This window comes from Cryptomeria japonica, chromosome 7 (genome assembly GCF_030272615.1).
Source record: "Cryptomeria japonica chromosome 7, Sugi_1.0, whole genome shotgun sequence".
Classification (NCBI taxonomy): domain Eukaryota; kingdom Viridiplantae; phylum Streptophyta; class Pinopsida; order Cupressales; family Cupressaceae; genus Cryptomeria; species Cryptomeria japonica.
The window spans coordinates 791,148,997-791,173,194 of NC_081411.1; the positions used below are offsets into that span (position 1 = coordinate 791,148,997).

The following is a 24,198-nucleotide window of genomic DNA, read 5'->3' on the forward strand; positions in this document are numbered from 1 at the left end:
ACATTCAGTGGGAGTCTGACGTATCGTCAGAAGTAACCTTGGACGAAGAGGTCAGAAGGTTGAGAGGGAGCTTGATGCTTTAGCTTCAGAGGAAGCATGACATTTCAGCTTCAGAGGGAGCCTAACATTCAGCTTCAGAGGAAACCTGCTTCAGAGGGAGCCACATCATCATGAAAATTTTGTTAATGAGTTCTTCTCTGTGAGGGAGAAGTTCAAGGTGCAATCCCTTGTTAATGAGTTCTTCTTTGTGAGGGAGAAGTTCGAGGTGCAATCCCTTGTTAATGCATTCTTCTCTGCGAGGGAAGTTTGAGGTGAAAGCCCTCATTCCACCCTCTGCAAGTAGGTATGGTGGATCCACCCTTTGCAAGTAGGCATGGTGGAGATGCATTCTTCTCTGGGAGAAGTCTGAGGTTAGAGCCCTCATTCCACCCTCAGTGAGTAGGCATGGTGGTAATGCACCCTTCTCTAGGAGAAGGTTGAGGTGAAAGCCCTCTTTCCACCCTCTGCGAGTAGGCATGGTGAGCCCACCCTCTACGAGTAGGTATGGTGGGTATCATGGAAGAAATTCCATGATGTGCTTGTTTACCCTCTGGGAGTAGCTATGGTGAATGTATTATTCATGGGAGTAGCCATGGTGGTAGTCACTATGTGACTTGGTTATTCAGAAGGAATACTCCCTAGCTAAGAGGGAGTGTTGTTGTGTAGCTAGGTCAGATCCCTTCTAGGGCCGACCTAGTGCACAAAATGCCAAGTGGCCTGTCGGCCTTGACATTTGGATATCTCAGTTGTATGAGTCTAATTTGGGGCAGGCCTTATTTGGGCGAACCACTTGTGTGTAACTTGTGATTAAGTTAAATGTAACTTGCAACTAAGGGAGACTCATATGTAACTTGTAATATATAGATCTGACCCTATCCTTGGTGCCAAAAGTATATGGCCGAGTTGAGATCTATTAGGAGGTATTGATTCATATATATGCAAGGTCATGATTGCATCAATAGCAATGAATTCAATCACTTGAAGATCATGTAGTGTGCTCGAGGGTGACGATAAGAGCTTATCGTCTATGTTTGGGAAGGCAACAAATGTGATGTTTGCCTGTGGTTAATGAGCATTACCATAAAATCAACAAACCGAACCTGCCCAATCTGAATCTATGAAACCATTGAGTCTAGGATCGTGACTCCTAGTGTAAAGAAGTCCATAATCAGAAGTGCCTTTTCACATAATGCAGCACACGCTTCGCTGCTAACCAATTATCAGCCTTGGGGGCTGTCATGAAGCGTGAAACGTAGCTCACTGCAAAACTGAGATCAGGTCTAGTGGTAGTGAGATAGATGAGACTACCCACTAGTTGCCTGAATGTTGTTTCAGTTGCCTGAATGTTGTTTCATCTACTAGAAGAGAATTGGACTTGGCTGACAACTTCAGTCTTGTCTCCATAGGCGTGGAAGCAGGTTTACAATCCTACATTCAAAACCTATCAAGCAAGTTCCTGGCATACTTAAGAAGAAATAAAAATTCTACCATTAGTCTGCCAAACCTCAACACCTAAACAATAATGGAGAAGCCCCAAATCTGTCATGTCAAAAGCCTTGCATAGGTCTTGTTTGATTTTTGCAATCAAATGTGTTGAACTGCCAGTAATGATCAAGTCATAAACATAGAGAACAAGAAAGAGAACATCATCACCAGAGTGTTTGATATACAGATTAGTGTGAGAAGGGCAACGTTGAAAACCATGAGTAACCAAGTACTGATTCATCTTGATGTACCATGCTCGAGGAGCCTATTTGAGTCCATAGAGTGCTTTCGTGAGTCTACATACTTGATGTTCTTTGTCGACAACCTTGAAACTAGGAGGTTGCATCATGTAGACTTCTTCCTACAACTCATTGTTGAGGAAGGCACTGTTAGCATCCATCTGATGGACTTTACATCCAAATTAAGCAGCAATAGCGAGAAGAAGACGAATTTTACTCATCTTGGCAGTAGGAGAAAAAGTCTCCTCATAATCAATGCCCTCCCACTGTGTGAATCCTCAAGCAACCAATCTGGCCTTCTATTTATCCAAGGTACCATCTGCATGATACTTGACCTTATACACCCATTTGCAGCTAATGGGCTTCTTCCTTGGAGGAAGATCAGAGTGAACCCAAGTGTTCTTCAAAAGGCTCTAGTATTCTGCATCCATTGCTTGTTCCCACTATGGACTCCCTTTTACCTCTACATATGTCCGAGGCTCATAAATACTATGAATGTTGGCCATGAGAGAAAATTGACTGTAGACTGCTATTTGCTCTTGTTTCTGGAAGATCTACCCTCAATGAGCTCATCAGGATGAAGATCATTGATGGTCTTAGCCCACCATTTAGGCTGGAGAGTAGAAGAACCAACATCGGATGCTGGAGGAATAATTGGAACCGGAGGTGGAACAAGATTTGGAACAGGTGGAAGATTAGCATCATTCAAAGCAAATTCAGGTAGTGCATCATCAAATTCAAAATCTGCATCATCCCTCCCGTCAGGTGAACCAAATGGAAGACAGACACCTAAATCAGAAGCCTTCAAAGGCTGATCCTTAGAATTCTGCTCAGACGAGGAAAGTTGAAATGGTCCTCGTTCTTCATCAAAGACAATTGATTGAAGATAAGACGATCAATGTCTACATCAATTAGCCAATAAGCCTTGTGGTTGTTACTGTACCCTGTAAACATAAGCTTTTGACTCTTGGAATCCAACTTGGAGCGCTTGGCATCTGGAATCCATACATATGCTAAAGAGCCAAAAAAATTCAAATGACTGATCCTGGGTTTGTGACCAGTCCAGGCTTCCTCAGGAGTTTTCCCCTTTTAACAGCATGTGTGGGAGATCGATTAAGGAGATAGACTGCAGTATATACTGCTTCTGCCCAATATTTCTTAGGAACATTCTTGTGTTCCAACATTGACCTAGCCATTTCTGTAATGGTGCGGTTGCGATGTTCTACAACGCCGTTTTGTTGAGGGGTGTATGGTGTGGTTAATTGACGTTTTATGCCATGTTTATCACAAAAAGTGGAGAAAGCAATAGAAGAAAACTCCCCCCCATCAAAATCTTTTTCTACTAAGGCCTTAAATTTCTGAAATACAGGAAACACATCTGATTTCTGTCTAAGAAAGTACACCCACATTTTACTACTGAAATCATCAACAAAAAGCAAGAAATACCTGCACCCAGTAATAGAAGGTGTATTCATTGGACCACATACATCAGCATGGACCAACTGTAGTACCTTAGAGGCTCGCCATGAGTCACCATCCTTGAATGGTGTCTTGTGCTGCTTCCTAGCCTGACAAGCTTCACACACTCGTTGATTCTGAGTTTGAATTTTAGGTAGGTCATGTACAAAATCTTCCCGAACAAGTTGAGCAAGATAGTGAATGTTGAGGTGACCATATCGATGGTGCCAGAGACTGCTGATAGAAGATGATTTAGCTACGAAGGCATGCTCAAGAGAATCACCCATATCCACAAGTTTGTAAAGACCATGATCTTCAATGTCAACAGCTACAGTAGTGCGTGTCGCACGATCTACAATCGAACACTTGTGTGCACGGAATATCACATCAATCTGAGGAGAGTGTTGCATAATTTGGCTCATAGAGAGAAGGTTTAGTTCCATGCCAGGAACGTAGTATACATTGAGAAATATAAGATTCCTCCCACTAGACTGTATCTGAATGTTGCCCTTATACTCTTCACCTCCTCCAAAAATGACTGAATCAGTATAGGGAGAGAATTTTGTAAACCAATCATGCTTGTGAGTGAAATGTCGGGAAGCGCCAAAATCTATATGCCAGGCAGAAGACTTCACATGGTTTGCAGGTCTTTTAGCCATGAAGGCGTAAAAGGCAGACTCTTTCTGCTTTGTGTGCTCAGTGACATTGGCCTTAGGTTGAGACCCTCCCTGCTTCCGCTGTTTGGAAGCCAAACGATTGCAACAATCCTTGATCATGTGGCCATATTTATGACAGTAGTTGCATTGAACCTTCTTCTTTGAAGCATCTTGAGACTGACTGGAGCCCTTCTGCTGAGATGACTGAGATTTGCCTCTATCCTTGTGAAAGGATTTGGTTGCAAAGGCTTGCTCTGAGGAGGATGAAGTGGCACTGCTACCAAACTGTTGTTTCCAATGATCTTGCTACAAAAAGTTTGGTACACAACTCTGGAAATTTTAGATCAACATTTGTTGAAGTAATGTTGAGAGTTTCTATGAAGTGCTAATAGGATTTTGGCAGACTCTTCAAGGTGATGACTACCATATCTTCTTCCTCCATTTTCCGACCAATAGCTTTGAGCTGATCTCGAATACCCTTAATCTTCATGAGATGCTCCTGCAAGGACATACGTTCATCCATCATGATGGAGAACAACTGGTTCTTTAGGAAGAACGCTCGGCTCTTATCGGATTTCTTATGCAATTCCTTCAGGGGCTTCCAAATTTCTGATGCTAACTTGCCAGAGGGAATTTGAGGCAACTGGTCATCTGTGATGGAGAGCTTGAGGAGCATGACAGCTTCTCAATTTTGCTCGTTAAACTTGTCCTGGTCCTGTTCGACCATAGTAGGACGAGACACTTTTCCCAAAACAAGATCAAGGTGGCGGTATTCCAAGATTGTCAACATGCACTGCTTGCAGGTGTTATAATTCTTGCCGTTGAATCTCTGATTGCCTTCCAATATTAAGTTGGTCAATGACGCCATCTTGCACACTTCCCAATGCACGAAAAAACGAAAATCAAAGAGGCAATAGCATAGGATCCGAGGCATGAATCCCAATGTAGAAAACGGAGGCAAATGCAGGTACAGACTTCAAAAAAAAGATGAAGTATGACTCGCACAAATTTCGAGAAAAAATGGTGGATGACCTAGAAAAATATGACGAAAACCCAAAAAAATATGGGAAAAACCCACCAAGAATCTGGCCTTAAAATAATTTTTGGCTAAAAACAGAGGGTTTTCTGTAAAATCCTAGCCGCAGGTTGGAATGTAGCAAAAACCCAGAAATTGAAATCTCAATATGTAGAAATCGCACAAAACACCATACAAAATCCTCAGAGAAAGTGCTGCCAAAAATAAAATGCAAAATCGCATCATAGGTCGCAGAAATCTGTTGCCAAACAGAAAAATCGTGGAAAAAAAAATTCTCGCTGAAAATTTTCATCGCGGAAAAAGGCCGAAAATCACATGCCATCGCGTGTCAAAATCCGTCGCAGAGAAGACACCTAGATGTGTCACTAAAGAAAACGCGAAATTTTTTGCGTCGCATGGCAAAAAGGTTACCAGAAATAGATGCAGGTTGCAGAGGAATCGCATCGCGATTTTAAAAAAATCGTGCAGAGGACGCAGGTCGCAGAAGAGAAAAATGATGGCAGAAGAAAATCACGAAAAATGGTGAAAAAACCAGGTCGCATGAAATAAGAGCGAACACCACCACAAAACAGACCCGCCAAAACCTCGCAGAAAATTATGTTCGAAAATCTGCAGATGAAAAACCAAGAGGCATCAAATTCTAAAAAAGAATTTCAAAATTCTTTAATTCGGCTTTGATACCATATTATGAAGAGTAATTGGTAAAAAAACTTGAATTAAATTAGATGAAATGATCGAGAGATCATTTAAAGAATTACAAAATCGATGTTTTTTAAAAGAAACCATCGAAAAAAGAAACTAACTAATTATTTACAACATATTACAAAATTAACCATTAATTAATAATAATAGTATAACATATTCTAACATGCCCCATGTGTTGTGACCAAAGTTTCCTCATCTCTCTCTTCCTCTCTGGGCTGCTCGCCTGCTTGCGGGCATTGGTGAGGTCAAAGTCTTTCTGCTTGTGGTAACTGTGCTGCTCAATTACAAGCTTCTTTCCCGGTTGGCAAAGACAATTGAGGTCACCAGAGTGTGTTATGGCCTGTTCAGCAACACTTTGCCTCCCTGTCACCTCACCTCCCACAAGTGGAACTCCCATGTGGCCTGTTGGTGGAGCTTCTAGCTAGTTTGATTCCAGCAAGTTTCCTTGGTTGATTCTGAGCATTTCTCCACCCTGTGTTGATAAAGATAAAGATAAAGATGATGAGGGTTGGGACCCTCCCGTGGACACTTTGGACCCTCCTGACATATGGGGTAAGCTGGATGACTGGGACCCTTCTCCTCCCTCCTTTCCTACAGCTGGGTTTTATATGTTTTTTGATCTGGGCAATAGACCTGTTTGGATTCGAGGGGTGTGATTTCATATCCTTTTTTTTTGTGAAATATGCGTTAGATTATTCTTTTATAACTGATAATGCTGACACTTATTCATAAAAAAATTTCTACTATTGACCAAGACTACACTGTTAAACTTGTAGGATCATCTTCTGTGCTGTCTAATGTTTCAATGGCAGCGATGCTGCAAACAAATTGAGCAAAATCTGGGACTGCTTCTGCAGTTGCATTTTTATTCATTCTTCTTAAAAAAGGAGTACCAGGCTCCAGCATTATTTATCAAATGAATAAAAGAAGATATACAAATGCCAGTCAAATTTTGAATGAGCATTTTAGCATATCAATTGAGAGCTTCAGCACCTTCCCAAGCAAGTGATTCAGTAGAGAGCAGAACTTGACAAAGTGGTCCACATGAAGTTGTAGTGCCAGTGTACATGTGTCAGAAATCTGAGCATCTTCACTAAAATCATTGTATTTGTTTTTTAAATCATTGGACTATAAACATAGCAGCACTACTAAAATGGGATTGGCTTGGCAAATCAAAAGCATAAATGGGCTTCAGTTACTTGGGATATAATCATAAAAAACTTTGGAATATAAAGAACACTGAAATATTCATAAAAACATAAACAAGAACATTGCTTTTCTGTTTGATGCAGTCCAAAACAATTATTAGTTTTTGCTTTTCAAAACTAGACCAGGGTTTGGTGGTGGCAGTGCTTAGTGAAATCAATTAGTACATCTTGTGGGGTTTGGGGTAGTGGCCATAGGCTAAAATTAAGGCCCTTCTAGGCCATAGGGATCTTCATGGCATATGCCATTTTTCATAATTTCAGATCTTTTAACCATAGTTTAACTCTTAATGAGTACTGGTGATTTTTTATCAAAAATGAAAATTTCTAGCTTTAACTTGTGAGTCCTCCAAAAGGAATATTTACTGCAAGTTTTACCCCTGGACTTGCACCAATACTTTGCAAGTCCAAGAGCAAAACTCCAATGCTGCAAACATACAGTTTAGAGACACAAAAGTACATGAAAAAAAACATTTTGAACATTGAAAGTACGTGGTTTTTTCCTTTTAAGCCCTACATGCCTAAGGGAGAAGATCAAACCAGTATTTGAGCTGTTTTGAGCAAATTGAAGTGAGTTTATAGCAGACGAGATTGTTGATTATATGGGATTTTCAATTTTAATCGTCATAAATTCATATCAATTATCAGCTGGCTAATGTATTTGCATTGTGATGGGATTTTGTATTCAAATCTGATTATAAAATGCTTTCCCAACATTTTATAGTCTCATTTGATACATTTTGCATAAAGTTTGTGTTTTAAGAAATTTAAATATTTTTTAAAGTTGCTAAGTTTTTGGTTTGATGACTTTTGAGTATACAAACTATTGTTTTAACCAAACTCCAACTCTTTTTTAAATAAATTTTAATTTTTAAATGACTTTTTTTAACAGTCCCCAAGGAACATCATACTGTCCCCAAGATTGTTAGGGATGTCCAGATGTCTCCTGTTAAGGTTTGTAACTTCAGGAGACATCATTTCCTGCAATTTATGTGAGATTTGTCTTGCTGTTTGCATCCTTTCTCAGTTCGTGATTTTGCTCAACCTCTTGAGCTCGTTGTTTGTTGCGGATTATTTCCTTGCTTCCAAGTTGCTGGAAGCATTTTCGTTCTTGTTTATATCTGTCACTGCCCCTCTTGATCATGCACTTATGGATGCTTCACGTCACCAGCTGTTTTTTTATTTTTCCCTTCGTATTTCTTCTGGGAAGAAATTCTTTCATTTAGCCTTCCGTCGGTGTACAAGACTTATGCACATCATTGGCTTTGTGTTTACTGTTGGTGCAAGAGGAGTTATGCATTCTTTAGTAACTGACGTCGAGTTTATGACGTCATATCTCTCCGTCTTCCATCGTCTCTGGCTATCTACGTGTTCTTGTTCTTCCTTATCAGTGTTCAGTGTAACAGCTTGTATGCGGAGTGCAGTTTAACAAATTATATGAAAGTGTGGTGCAATTTTTATGTAGACAATTTATTATATATACTTCAGTGATCATCCGTGTCGGGTTGGAAGAATGCTATATCTGCAGCTACTGTGATTTGTTCGGGCTTTTTCTTTGTTATCTTTGTGTGTATGATTGAGGTCATAATATACATTGTAAAAAGAGTATATGTCGTGTGAATGGGGGAAGCCATTCTCAGAAGTTTATTTTTATTCTGTTGATTGTAGTATCTACCATTGCTTGTGAAGCGTGACAGCACTGTATCAGATTTGTATTGTTATTAAAGCTTATTTTAGTGTGGCTGGGTTTTTCACCCTCAGGTGGAGGGTTTTCCCAAGATACGATTTTGTGTTCTTGTAAGATTTCTTATTTCAGATTTCTGAGTTTTTATCTTTCTGGTTCTAAATTTAACATCTCCTAGTGATTCTGGAGATGGTAGGACATGTCATGATGTTCTCCTAGAGGAGAATGTCCTTAAAGACACCCCTGCTTCTGTAGGGGCATCCTCGAGACAAGCCCTTGTGGGGGGCTTGGATGTGGAGGATAGTGGGGGGGACATTTAATCCCCATCTTGTCATGCCTAGGACGTCCCTGTTTTGGGAAACTGATCAAAAATTTGGCAAACTTTTCCCAGATTACACTTCTTGTATATCCTTTTTTGTTAGATGGAAACTATTAAGAGAATAAGATCATATTGTTAAAGTTAGAACTAGAAACATAAGACACAGAAATCTGAAACTTAGCAAATCTCACAAGAACAAGATACACAGAATTTTATCCTGGGAAAACCCTCCACCTGAGGGTGAAAAACCCAGCCACACCAATAATCAAACTTTTATTGAAGGCACAAATTTGAATACAAAGCTCTCAAGCTTAATCAAGCAAGGATCTAAACATGATTGTTTGCTCTTAACAATCAACAAAATAAGTCAATAACATCTCAGAAAAATTGATGGTTTCTACCATACGACTAGCACATAAGCTCTCTGTAATATGAAATACTCACACATCAATCATATATGAAGAGAAGATACAGAAATGCAGATGAAGATCCAAGGCTTCTCACACAGATGATCTCATAAGCAAATATATATATATTGACTCCCTTATTAACATCTTGCACACTCCCGACAACCTACTAATGCCACAATATATAAGAACAAGGCTCGAAGATATCTCTTGACGGAGGAAGACGGAAAGCTGAACAGCCATAAGCTATCGGCAGTTACAAAGTGAGCCGTTTACATAAACCGGTTATTGAAAGAGCCACATAGGCGATGAAACAATCTGAACCTCTCAACGGATGAAATACGAAAACCGCTGCCAGCACACACGAGACTCCCACGAAGTTGTTATTTCATGCACACATGTCGGTGATGGTTATCAAGGAAGCCTTTACCCTTCCAAAGAATCAAACGCAGAACTCAAAATTGTCGAACAATATAGATTTACAACCATCGCAGGAATAATGAAATCTCCTGCAGCTACAAACATTAACACTCCCTCTTAGCAAAAGAGATATCATTTACGGATTTTCAAGTCATGGAGTCTCTCAACATGACAAACACAATGGCTACACCCATGTGTAAAAACAAAAATTCATCACAGATTCTCTCAACGTGATAGCATCGTGGATTCACTCAACATGATGTTCACCATGGCTACTCCCATGTGTGAAATAAACACAAGCTCTCATCACGGAGTCACTCAATGTGATGTTGTCATGGAGTCTCTCGACATGACATCCACCATGGCTACTCCCAGAGGGTGGAACAAGGGATTTCACCTCAAACTTCTCTCGCAGAGAAGAATGCATTAACAAGAGCTTGCACCTCAAATTTCTCCATCACAGAGAAAAATGCATTACAAGGGCTTTCACCTCAAATTTCTCCATCACAGAGAAAAATGCATTAACCAAATCTTCATGATGACGTGGCTCCCTCTGAACCTGATATCAACCTTCTGACCTCCTCTTCCAAGGTTGCCTCTAATGGAATAACAGGCTCCTTCTAAAGCTAGATGTCAAGTTCCCTCTGAAGCTGAAATGTCAGGCTCCCTCTAAAGCTGAAATGTCAGGCTCCCTCTGAAGTTGAAAAGACCATGATCCTTGGAATATGACCATCCTGAGATTAGAACAAAAACCTCCTCGCAGTTTGCTCCCTCTGAGCCCTCTTGTTGATCAAGAGGTATGTTGGAGCATACCCCAATTCCAAATCTCCCATCAGTAGAGTGACCAACACTTCCAGCAGTATGAAACTTAATGATAGCTCAGATGATGCTTAGATATAGCATTCAGTTGGAAGTTCACAAACACATGTTATGCACCTAGAACATGTGTAGCCTCCACCTATAACAAGCACAAATAGAAATAATGATTCACTATTCCAATGTTATGAAAATTCACGAACATCATTCAAACATAAAAGAAACTTATCTCTTTATTGCCGATTCCCATTGAGTTAGTCCTGTAGCTGAGTCTTATCTTCTCATAAGACTCCTCCAGCACTGTTCTTTATATCAAGAATCTTTTGATATGCATTAAGGTCTACTAAAAAACACCACATATTGAGTGTTCTCTCCTTTGAACAAAACAAAGATTGCAAATTATAGCAACGACAACAATGTGATAAATCATCACAGCAAATACAAGCTGATAGGAATGTGTTGTGACGTTTTCACACATCGCCCCATTGCAAATGGTGACCCTTGCTTTTTTGCTTTTAGGGTTTGTTTTTTTTAGGTCTTTTAGGGTTTTGTTAGTTAAGCCTTTGCATTTTGAGTGCTGTCGGGAAGATCAATAGGATAGCAGGTCCTGCTGGAGTAAAGTCCTGATCCTGAAATTTGGCTAAGTCTGGAATGTCCTGATCCTGAATTTGACTAAGTCTGGAAACTGAAAAACCTCAAAAAACTAGATTTTGCAATATAACTCCTGGAGGTCTGAGAGTTCGAAAAGTCAAATTTCGCTCCTGACCCTCTCCAAGGGTCCAAGGCGAATCGCTCATGTCCCTCACCAAGGGTCCAAAGCGAAAAAGCTTAGTGGAGTCATTCCTGACCTTGTTTGGACAAATTGAGACATCAAAGGCATGATGGAGGACAAAATGAACGTGATAGAGCATCCAGAATTGATTAAGGACGATGAAATGATGAAGTATTCGTCTAGAAAGGTAAATTCGCTCCTGTCCCTCACCAAGGGACCAAAGCGATTTTATTCATATACACATTTTTAGACCTTGTTTGGACTCGAACTTTTATTCATGGCGTGTAAAGAGATGATATTTTCCTCAGCGAAGGAAATTTGAAGTGAAAAGTAAAAAGATTTGGCCCTGAGAGCAAAAATCGCTCCTGTCCCTCACTGAAGGACCGGAGCTTGAATTCCAATTTCGCATTATCCTCGCAAGATTTAAGTGGTTTCGCGATTTGAGGAGGTCAAGGGGAGTGTGCTCTGTCCGTTGAATATAATTTAAGTGGGCCACAAAGGAGAAAATCAACCTAAATGACAAGTTTGCTTCTGTCCCTCACCAAGGTGACTGGCTAGGGCGCTCCTGTCCCTCTCCAAGGGACCAGAGCGATTTTCCCTCGAGACAAGATTCGGGCAAGAGAAAAACAAGTTTTACGTTTGAGGTGGGTGAAGGAAGACGCAATCGATCCGTTGAAGATAATTTTTGAAGCTAGCAAAGGACGAATTGGCTTGTAATTGCAAAAGTGCTCCCGTCCCTCACTGAAGGACCGGAGCTTGAATTTCAAATTTGCACTGTTCTTGCCGGATCAAGACAATTTTATGATTTGAAGAGACCAAGGAAAACATGATTTATCCATTGAATATAATTTGGAAGGCTAACAAAGGACGGATAAGCTTGGATTTGCAAAATAGCTCCTGTCCCTCGCCAAGGGACCAGGGCGAAAATGCTTTAAAGTGCACTCATTTCAAAGATCGAATAAATTGAACTCGAAATTCTAAGTAAAAATGCCATCTTGGACGTCAAAAATGAGGTCTTGGACGTAAAAAACAAGAAGTGTGAGGTCTAGAATGCGATCGCTCCTGTCCCTCACCAAGGGACCAGAGCGATCTTGTTAATAGCCATTATTTTTCATGATTGGGCGCCAAATATCCTTCAAATTACATTAAATGCCAGATTCGATAAAACCTTGAAATATTTTTGGCATTTAATAAAAGCGCATGGTATTTAATAATTAATTTTGAGCCTAAAAAATCGAATTTTTTAATTATAAAGGCATTTAAAATTAATTATTATTATTTTAAAAAAATAAAATAAAATTGGAGCGCTTGGGGTATTATTTAATGTTTTTATCAAGTCGGCCTCTTCTTTTATTAATTTTTATTTATCTTTTGGCCTATTTTTCCAAGTCGGCCCATGGAAATAAAATGGTGAGCGCTCTATATATTTGAGGCATGTTTTTCATTATTCAAATCATTCACTCATCATTTCAAGTGCGATTTGGAAGAGCAATTTGAGGAGCGAATTTCTACCAGGAGTGGAGACTAAGAAGGGCGAAATTCATCTTGAAGGCTATTGGAGAGGCGTATTTCTTGCTAGATTGGAGGATAAATTCCAGATGTTTTGAAGGTATTTGAAGGCGAATTTCCAGATCTTGAAGAAGCTAGTGGAAGATGGAATTCTTTTCCAAGCTAAAGGGGGCGCATTTTGCTAAAGGGAGTCTTGATCTACATTTTGCCTAGTGAATTCTCCTATTTTTGCATCATTTTTTAGAATTAATTCCCAAGTGGAGGTATGGCATAATCACCTTGGCACCATTTTTGAAGATTTAAATTTTGCTTTGAAAATCCTAAATTAGGAAATGATAACTCAAGATTTATCATGAGGTTTCCTAAATTAAAATCTTGAATCTTCCCTTTAAAGTTTAATTTTTTAGATTTCAAGATATATTATTAATTGTGAAATGTTGTGTAGGTATCAAGATGGCGACTCCAAAGCTCGAAAGATCTACAAGTCGAAAGACTCTTCTCCAAGGACGGTCAAGCAAGGACAAGGGTGACCTCCTCCAGCCTAGCATCGACAAGGACGACCTTCTTTGGACTAACGTCATCAAGGGCGACTTCTCCAATCCAGTATTCCAAGGCGAGGTACAACAATCATCCTGCAAATCAAGGACACAAGAAGTTAGAACAAGGGTTCGTTGAAGAAGCAAATAATTTCAGATGAATTAATTAAAGCTAGCTTCTCAACAACATTAAGTTGAATATCTACCAAGTTACAAGTGTCAGACAAGGTGGCATCCCAGTCATCGCTCATCCAGTCAGTGTGGTCCACCTCAGCATTTCCAGATTCAATGTACCTAACTCATGGAAGGTGGCACAAACTTCGATGTACCTACCCCAGCTATCCATTGGTGGAATTTTCTAGAGAGGACATGTGTCCAAGCAATACAATTTTATCATTGGTCAAGCATTAAATGTTATGTAATGGTTGTAACAAACCCTAATTAGGGTTTTCATTGTTGAATCTTGGCCATTGATCTCGAATTGATCTAAGCCATCGAATTGTATTGAGGGCACTATATAAGCCTTGGCATTTCATTTTGTAAAGAGCAATAGTTAGAATAGTTAGGAATAGTTGGAAGCAGTTAGAAGATAGAGAGAGAATAGCAATTAGAGTAGAGTAGAGAGAGAAGGCAAAGATTGTTGCCAAGATGTTGTTGTAAAAGACTTGTAACTTCATTGAAGAAATGGTGAAATTTATGGGTCGATTCGACAATTTGCATGGTCTTTATACTTCTCATGTTTGATTTTATGATTAGATGAGTGGAAGAAATGTGCTTGATTGATGGTGAAATTCGTATATCCATACTACTAGCAGTTTGTTGATTGCAGACTTGCCTTGCGTAGTCAACTGGAATCATTCAGCTTAAGCTTAACTTCAATTGTCGCTTCTTCATCGATATGCATCAACTTAATGGTGTCTATGCCTGCAGTGATGATTTGAACATCATAAAGCTTTCCTTCGAAGATCGCACTAACCTTGTGGAGATGTTCCTATGATGTCAAAACAAGACTTAGTTAGAATTTCATCAAAGATCATTCATTGCTCTTATCTTCTTAGTGTTAGGATTAGATCCTCTCCTCGCCCTCTGTCTTTTTTCCTTTTTTCAAATCTAAGCTAGTGAAAATCCTGTGTTCTAGCAATATTCAAAGCAAATCAGAAGTTCAGGCATCAAATGTAAGTCCCCTTGTGATTCCAGCAAATCACATCATACCACAAAGAGCTTATCCACACGTAGAGACCCTACATACAAGAACCTTGAAGTCATCCCGATTGATCCTTTTCGCGACATCTTCAGCATTCGGAGGCTTTACTCAAGAGAGGATAAGGTACCTTTAGGTATTTTATTCTGTGTTTGATAGTGTACAAAATACACGTCAACAAAATGCAGATGCCAGATAAGAGCAATGACACACAGAAGGTGTGATCTTGTCCTTCCAAAACAATAAAACGGACCTCACACGATGTGATATCGCAATGCAGAGATCCTGTTGAGTTTTGCAGGGCTGCTCAAAAAATTCGAAATAGGAAGAAATGAAGTCGCAACTTAGAGAAAGGTGAAGTCTTCAGAAAAAACATAGTTTGAATAACATCAAACAATAAACAAGCAACCCTCCCAGATTCCTGAGACCTCCTGTGAGAGAGATAGCCTCAAACCTTGCTCTGATAGCATGCTAAAGTTAGAACTAGAAACGTAAGACACATAAATCTGAAACTTAGCAAATCTCACAAGAACAAGATACACAAAATTTCATCCTGGGAAAACCCTCCACCCGAGGGTGAAAAACCCAACCACACCCAAAATCAAACTTTTATTGAAGGCACAAATTTGAATACAAAGCTCTCAAGCTTAATCAAGCAAGGATTTAAACATGATTGTTTGCACTTAACAATCAACAGAATAAGTCAATAACATCTCAGAAAAACTGATGGTTTCTACCATATGGCTAGCACATAAGCTCTCTGTAATATGAAATACTCATACATCAATCATATATGAAGAGAAGATACAGAAATGCAGATGAAGATCCAAGGCTTCTCACACGGATGATCTCATAAGCAAATATATATATATATATATATATCGACTCCCTTATTAACATCTTGCACACTCCTGACAACCTGCTAATGCTACAATATATAAGACTAAGCCTCGAAGATATCTCTTGATGGAGGAAGACAGAAAGCTGAAGAGCCATAAGCTATCGGCAGTTACAAAGTGAGCCGTTACTGTAAACCGGTTATCAAAAGAGCCACATAGGCGATGAAACAATCTGAACCTCTCAATGGATGAAATACGAAAACCGCTGCCAGCACACACAAGACTCCCACAAAGTTGTTATTTCATGCACACAGGTCGGTGATGGTTATCAAGGAAGCCGTTACCCTTCTAAAGAATCAAACGCAGAACTCAAAATTGTTGAACAATAGAGATTCACAACCATCGCAGGAATAATGAAATCTCCTGCAGCTACAAACATTAACACATATATTTCAAACACAAGAAGCATTTATATCCTTTATTTCAAAAAGATTTAGATGTATATCCTATTAAAAGGTTGTGTCAATAAACAAATCTAGAAGTCTTAAATCAAGAGAATGATCTGCACATTTCACATAAGGCTTTTTATTTCCAATACAGCAAAACCATCTCTGTAAAGCAATGATTCTTAGAAGAGGAGAAATTTTAGCAGGTTAAGTCTTATTTGAGTGTAAGATGGTTTCATGGATTTGCAAGACATTATATGGCCCTTACCCAAGTCATCTATGATCGATGTCCAAAGGTAAGCTGCAAAGAGGATGTTAATTAAGAGTCATAGCCTAGGTGGGCATCTGTAAACTAATATGAGTAATAGGTTGACACAAATGATAAGGAAAAGAGAAATTTGGGAAATATAAGGAGACTTGAAAATCATGCCTTGGCTATAAATTACCGTGTAATTATTAGCTATATGTAAAGTACAATCAACTTAGAACAAGAGTAAAGATGCAATGTGAGAAATATTGCCAAAATAAGTAACCCAATGAATAAACAGTGGCGGGGTTAATTTTATGTCTTCCGTTACACGCTTTTTAATGTTTAGGGACTTCCCCATAAAAGTATAAATAATATTGGGTTTGAAGCCAATTGTTAGGGGTTTTGACTTTTGACTCTTCCATATTTTGCTTTAAAACAAGGACTATGTCTAGCATGACTTGACCTCAGATCATAATCATGGCAAATCTGTCTCACCACAAAGCTATGACCCACTGGATATATGTCAATTTTATGTTGTTTACTATTTTGTGGATATGTTGTGATAAGTCAAAGTCGTAACTTTTCATAAAATTTAAAAATTGGTAATTTACTATATACTAAAAGTGGGTTAGTAATATTCATACATATATTCTGCATAATTGATAATTTGATATTATGAAGCATTCGAGTATCCCCTTCTGTTGTAATGTGCATATTAGTTTCAAGATCCTTTATGAATTATATTGCTGTATATGGATCATGATATATGAAGCTTTCCTATGTTATTGAAGTGATTAGAGATCAGAATTACAATATTGTAGAAATGGATGGACTAATCTATACATAGATACTGAATAGTTGATGTCATAATTGTTGACTAGGTTGAAAGGATCGGAATACTAAGAGGGTGGGGTGAATCAGTATTCCCACAGATATAAAAACTTTTACCAAACTTTAATCTTCCGCTAAAATATCAAACTTCATCAAACATGCTTAACAAATATAAAACAACAAATCTAAAATAAACATGAAGAACACAACCACAAGAGAAACATCGGATTTTATACGTGGGAAACCCAAATGGGAAAAACCATAGAGAGTGTTAACTCTGACGAGAATATAACTAGTTATATGGTGTTTACAAAAAGGGGTGGCTCACTGCTAAATTACAAAACGGCTCACTGCCGAACTGCTCATTGCAAAGATATAAAAGACGGCTCACTGTCGGAATGCTCACTGCAACAGAAAAGGTTGAACTGAAAAGGATTGCATCTCCAAATGCATGAGATCAGTTCCAAGATTAAGCTCAAATCACAATTTACAAACCCTACAACAAATCCAGTTAAATATCTCTATACAACTGTCCTGCAGCAGGTTTGGTGAAGGACTATTGCACCACTGCAACACTATCTGCCTTCGCTGTCTGCAACTCACATTTCACACTCTGCTTCTCTGCTATCTTCGCTGCTATGTCTCTTTTGCATATACACCTCATATATTTCCTTAATCTCTTGTATATCTTTCACAACACATGCTACTACATATATATATACCGGAGGATACAAATACGGAACAGTGTGTCGGCCAAGCCCAACACGTTATCCAACATAAACAAGACACTCACGTCAGCCTCCGCAAGATCTCTACACGCTTCCTTTTTTACCCTTCATTTTCCAATGCATATACCGAGATTACCGGAATGGGACAGGGTCATCCGGACCCAAAGATACTGACCCATTATCACTAAATGTAAGCACAACATCTCCAAATTCCAAAGATACAGACTACACATATGCCAAGAATACCACAACATGAAACTCGAAGAGATACAACTAACATGACCAAAACAACTAATTTTGGAACACATAATTGATACCGGGCCAATGAGAACTCATAATTCTGGAACAAAGATCTTCCAAAAATTACTTCAGAAATCACTTCATTATATCACCTCCATCATAACATCTGCCCATAGCAAAAACATCTGTCCATAACAAAAGAACTGCACATACCGACTGCATACAATGTCCGGATAGTACAGAACTGCAAATACCGTCCGGTCCAAACCGGATAACTGGTTTGACATCAATGACAACAATGTTCACACAAGTCTAACAATAATCATTCTCTCTAAAGCATATTCTGGCATGCGCTTTTGTAGAGTATGTGGTAGTTTTGATATCCTTTTACAATTTTTTTTCTATATATGAATTATGAATAAGAAATTAGAAGGTACTCCAATGTTTTGTAAACTGTTCCTGACGTGATTAAAGATCAGAATTATATTATTTAGTTGATTTGTGTTGTCATTATTGTACTAATTTCTGGGTATTATAGTGATTTGCATACTATTAGTTATTGCTTGAGTGCTTGAAATTCTGTTTAGTTATTATCCTTTAAATTCTGATAAAAAATTGCAGTTGCTAACTTATATTCTTTGTTACAGAATCAAGATCTGCCTCCTCATTTCGATCATACAAAGAGGTAATTGATGTTATGCCTACTGCATCCAAATTGTGAGAGGACCATGAAAAATGCAATTGAATAAATCTGGTTCTTTGGTTTTCCAGGGATGCCTTGGCACTGGAGCATCCACGTGTCCATGTAGTGCTGATTCTGCATCATCTTATTCAGACATTGGGGATTGTGAGCAAAATGCAGTCATACATTTTCCTCCTGCACATAAAGGATTTTCTGGTCGTTACTCTTTTATGTCAAAGCCAGTCCATCCAATGCCTTTTCCAGATCAGGTTATGGAAACTGATGGTCAAGTGGTAAATAGCCATAGATATACATCTACCGAGTGGAGGAATTCATTTCGATGGCCTGATAGTTCTGTTCATGAACTGAAACCTTTTGGAGATGACTTTGGCTCAATGCAATCCTTTCCTGAGCTTAATTCATCTTCTCAAAGAGAGAGAAATGGGTTGACTAGTGCAAATAGTCCTGATGTTGGCTGGGAAACTGAAAACGCTAAGTATAAAAATATGCGTTGTGGTTTTGGCTCATCAACTTCAGAAGTACTGAGATGTGGGTTATGTGAAAGATGGTTATCACAGAAATCACCATGGAGCTCACATAGGATGATAAGATGTGGAGATTTCCCACCTTCAGGTGTTCTTTCTTGTGGCCATGTTTACCATGCAGATTGCCTAGATCAGACTATTCCTGAGTCACAAAAGCATGATCCACCATGCCCATCATGTGCTGGAGCAATTAATACTACTCTAGTATCTAATATTGAACTACCAGCTTCTGTTACTGGACTACAGACAATGCCTGCATCCGTGGGCAGATGTCCAAGGTTTAGAATTGCTGCTGATGATAATAGCCTTCCCTCCTCTGGAAAACAGAGCCATGCTCGTCCAGATTACATGGCTGACATACCAGGAAAAAAATGGCATATGCAGATGCCTGGTTCTAACAAGAAGTCATTTTTAAGCAAAACTCTTTCAAGAAAACATTTCTTTAAGGGAAAATCGATCAAAGAAATTACTGCAGAGGATTTCGGTTCAAAGAATGCTGGTTCTTCTATGAACGTTCATCATGATATTAAATCAGCAGATAACTGTGTTGCTGGCTGCTCAAGAGGCTAATTGTGCCATTAGAAATCATGGTGCTACTACATTTCATTGGGTACAGCATGTGTTGTAGATTAAATTTGGATGATTGAAGGAAAATTTTAGCATGACTGAGCCCTAAATGTCATGAAATGGGAAGCCGGTGTATATTACTCGTCCAACTCCTATGTTAGACATATTATGTGCTTGCAGGTAACCACCCTGTTCTTTATGAAAGTCATAGTTTTCTGTTTAAATTAATTTCTACACTCTGAACCCGTCTTTTTGAGTATACCTATTGGTGTTAGCTCTCTCTTGTTATGGTTAACTAAGATTTTCCAAGGCAATTGTTATTCATTACACTCTAGCATACTTAAGAGTATATACAGGTTTTGCCTTCCATGGAATAATTGCTCTAAAACACCATGATCTCTGATTCATGTTTATACATGGATTCATCCCCATGGCTTTCTATTCTTGTAGACAGGTAAAGAACTTGACTGTTTTGTTACTTGTAATCATAATTTCTTGTTTCTTTATTTATATGAAACCGTTATTACAGTAAACAAGAGATTTTCCAGGCAGTTGTTATTCATTGTACTGAAGCATGCTATAGAGCATACGCAGGTTTGCTTTCCATGGATTAATTGCTGTAAAACACCGTAATTTAAATTTTTGTTTTCATGTTCATATATATATATATATATATATATCAGCTATTCTTGTAGATGGGTAAGGCTCTTGAACTGTTTTGTGTGTAATTACCATTCTTCCTTTCTTTATAAATGAAGCCTTTTAGTGACCACTGTGCATGGTATGGACTATTGGAAGTAATAGTAGGCAGAGTGAGCATTTATCTTATATATATATATACATCAGATTTTTGGAGCTATTCTTGTAGACAGGTAAGGCTCTTCTGAACTGTTTTGTATGTGTAATCACTGTTCTTCCCTCTTCATAAATGAAGCCTTCTAGTGACCACTGTGCATGGTATGGATTCATGGATAGTTTGTCAGAGTGAGTATTTATTACATATATCAGATTATTGGAGCTATTCTAGTAGACAGTAAGGCTCTTCTGAACTGTTTTGTGTGTGTAATTACTTTCTTTATTTATAATTATAAATGAAGTCTTTTAGCGACCACTGTGCATAGTGTGGATTCATGGAACTAATATCTGGCAGAGCGAGCATTTATTTAATATATATCACATTATTGGAGCTATTATTATAGATGTGTAAGGCTCTTCTGAACTGTTTTATGTATGTGTAGTCTTCTTCTTAGAAATGAAACCTTTCAATGGGCAGTGTGCATGGTATGGATTCATGGAAGTAATAGTTGGTAGAGTGAGCATTTATCTATGCTTTTTTTCATACACTCTTCATAAGGTTTAAAGAAATAATGTGTCATGGTCTTATTCGTTGATTTTGAATTTTTCCTGTGGAGGATTGCAAATGGACAAGATATAGAAGCTAAGAGTGATGATAACATATATAGATTTGCGACATATACGTGAATTGGGCACGTCTGAAGCACAGGAAGATTTGGATGTGTTTCTAGTGATGATTAATGATGCATAATGCTACTTGTTTTCATCAGTGATGATTTTTACATTTTATTTGCAAGAGGAACAGAAGCACCATTATCAAGGAATGCACCTCTTTTAATTGGCTAGAGGTTAAAATTTTGCACATTAGGGACTACCTGTACTAAGATGTACCAATTTGGAAGCACAACTTTAGGATGCAATTCCCTGGGTTTATGTTTTAGCCTCTTCTATGTTACTAATGTTGGTTAGAGGTGTCTGTTTTACAGGTATGTTAGATTTTTCCAAAAACTGTGCAATATCCCACTGGTTGATGATTTTGCCTCGGCAAAGGTTTTTATTCCTCTATGATATATTACAATAGTTTGCATGGAGTACACCCCATACTCTATCCATCCTCTCAGGAGGCATCTTCAGATTTGGAGTAAATGCCTTGTGGTTTTATGATCTATTTACAACCAAATCAAGTTGTGCGAATCTTCTACGCAACACATATAAGATTTAGGCTACAACCAATTATCAATCTCTTTTACAAACTTGCAAGATGGATGTAAATTCAACTGCTTGAAAGACTACCATTTGAAATTGTACGAGGATAAAATTCAAATAATGCTTTGGATATGAGAAGTTTTCTTGCAAATCACAATAAGAGTGCTATAGTTCAAGACTGCAAGATATATGAAAAATTTACATCAAAAAATAATAATATAGTTGGAGCAAATTAGTCGAAGTATAAGGCCACAGTTCAAAACAAGACATAAATAGGAGATGGAGTGATGTTTTATCTAAGGAGAGATTTCCACAAGGGACATTATATAAGCTTAAAGTGAAGGAATTTGGTTCTCTTAAAATTATTAAGAAATTTAATTCAAGCAATACACATGATGTTGAATAGTTGGAAGATCTTTGATATATCATTAATATTTTAAATTGTAGATTTATATGGTTATCATGGAGAATCATATGACATTATGGAGATAGATTGGGTAAACAAGTGCTTAAACAAGAAACAAAAGCAATTAAGGGACACAAGAAACAAAAAATATGAAGAATATTTGGTGTAGTGAAAGACAAGTCGATTATGGTTTCTACATGGATAAAGGTTGTTCAACTTGGTTATCTTTTAGCTTCGAGCCTTGAAGAAAATTGAGAATTATTTTTCAATTACTAGGAGTTTTCCATAAGGAGCATTTGTGGTGTAATAACAATCTTGCATCAACTATTTTTTTTCCTTTTAATGTTTTTTTATATGTTATCTAGTTTTTAGATGTTTTGGGCTGTCTACATTAAGTTTGTGACATCACAACTTATTGTACTTATGTTTCTTAAACCAAAGCTTTATGTTTGTAACAAGATAAATAGTTGAAATTCTATGAGCTATGCAACAACTAATTTCTAAGACCTTGGATTGTAGTTGGGAACATAAGTCTTGTGGATGATGAAAATATAAAAACATTAGAACAAGAGCAATACAATCAAAGTATATAATTTCACTTTCAATCATTCACTAAAATAGAGTGTGAGATCAATGCATAAAACAAAATAATAAACAACTATACCTTCACAAAGACCTTAATTGCTCCATTGGACTTGTGTGTACTTTGATGATTTAATATGTTGGTTGTTTATTTCATCAGTTTGACTATAGCATTCTCTAGATATGAGATTGACAAGATTTGGATACTTGATGATTGATGAAAGATGGGCTTGAATTATAGACTTGGACTGGTATTGATCAATGATGGAGGTTGATCGAAAGAATCAATGGATGGAAATGATCGAGAGGAAAAAAGAAACGTGTAAGTGACACGTGTCCTTATGGAGAGAAAAAAAAAGAGAGAGATAATTAATGGCATGAATTAGTTGATTGATTGCATGGAGCAGTGAAGTGGATTTGATTGATAAGTAGACTTAAGAGTGATTGTAAGTGAATTGATGAGATAGAGGTGCATGAGGAATTATTAATAGAATAAATTTATTTAATTCATGTGCAAGATGGTGAAGGAGGTGGATGGGTCTCGTGTGCTTTGTATTTGTGAGGCCCAAAGGAAGCTTCTATTAGATTGAGCTATACTCAGAGATTATAAAGTTACCTTTGACATGATGTAGTCGTTGTCATGTGCATAAATTCCCTCCACCGCTACTAGTTATTTACTATAACATGATGATGTGAGAGATGTTTTGAAGCAAAATGTGGTTTATTGCAACATCATGGAGCATATACACACAATTAAGCAATGCTAGATTTGTCTTTAAGTTGTGGTGGAGGAGATAGCAAAAAGGTTGCAAGTGATTCTTCATGAGGAGGTCATTCCTTTGTTCTTTGGTTGTTATAAATTTAAGAAGGATAAAATTAAGATGGAAGAACAAAATAACTTCTAAAGGAATATGGTATGTTCAAATTGGAATTTTGATTATATTGTCTCTTTTGGGGAGAGGCTTACATAATTTGCCTTAGACCCAACCTATGTTTACTAAATTGTATTTTGTTATAGTAGGGGGTGTGGATTAAGATATTTGGGTTGTGATGATCTATTAGGGAAGGGTGTTGGTAGAAGACAATGGTTGTGCCTATTATGAACTCAGATAATTTGGTTATTTTTTGTTGATAGATTGTCAACTTGACTAATGGGAGTTCCCCTAATTTTGCAGTTCCTTGATCTGAATCAGGTTATTAACAAAAACATTTATAAGTAATTAACATAATATATATATTGTTATAGTAGGGGGTGTGGGTTAAGATATTTGGGTTGTGATGATCTATTAGGGAAGGGTGTTGGTAGAAGACGATGGTTATGCCTATTATGAACTCAGATAATTTGGTTATTTTTTGTTGATAGATTGTCAACTTGACTAATGGGGGTTCCCCTAATTTTGTGGTTCCTTGATCTAAATTAGGTTATTAACAAAAACATTTATAAGTAATTAATATAATATATAAAATAATGGTTTGTGTGAAGTTACAAAAGGAGATTGAATTTTATTTTCTTTTTATGCAGCAACTTGATGCCATTTTATTACACTTCAATAAATATCCACGGTTAAATATAAGCGCATTAGGAGATTTTTTT

At 37.8% G+C, this 24,198-nt stretch overlaps 1 protein-coding gene across 1 annotated transcript in view; it reads left to right on the plus strand.

The window, feature by feature from the left end:
• The window catches only part of LOC131068948 (uncharacterized), a 58,331-nt gene extending 38,339 nt beyond the window's left edge, over window positions 1-19,992 (plus strand). The window contains exons 2-3 of the mRNA XM_058004235.2: window positions 18,469-18,506; window positions 18,593-19,992. Of these exons, the coding sequence (XP_057860218.1) occupies window positions 18,469-18,506; window positions 18,593-19,618 (1,064 nt within the window). The 3' untranslated portion in view covers window positions 19,619-19,992. The remainder of the gene's footprint in view (window positions 1-18,468; window positions 18,507-18,592) is intronic.
• The last annotated feature ends 4,206 nt before the right edge of the window (window positions 19,993-24,198 follow it).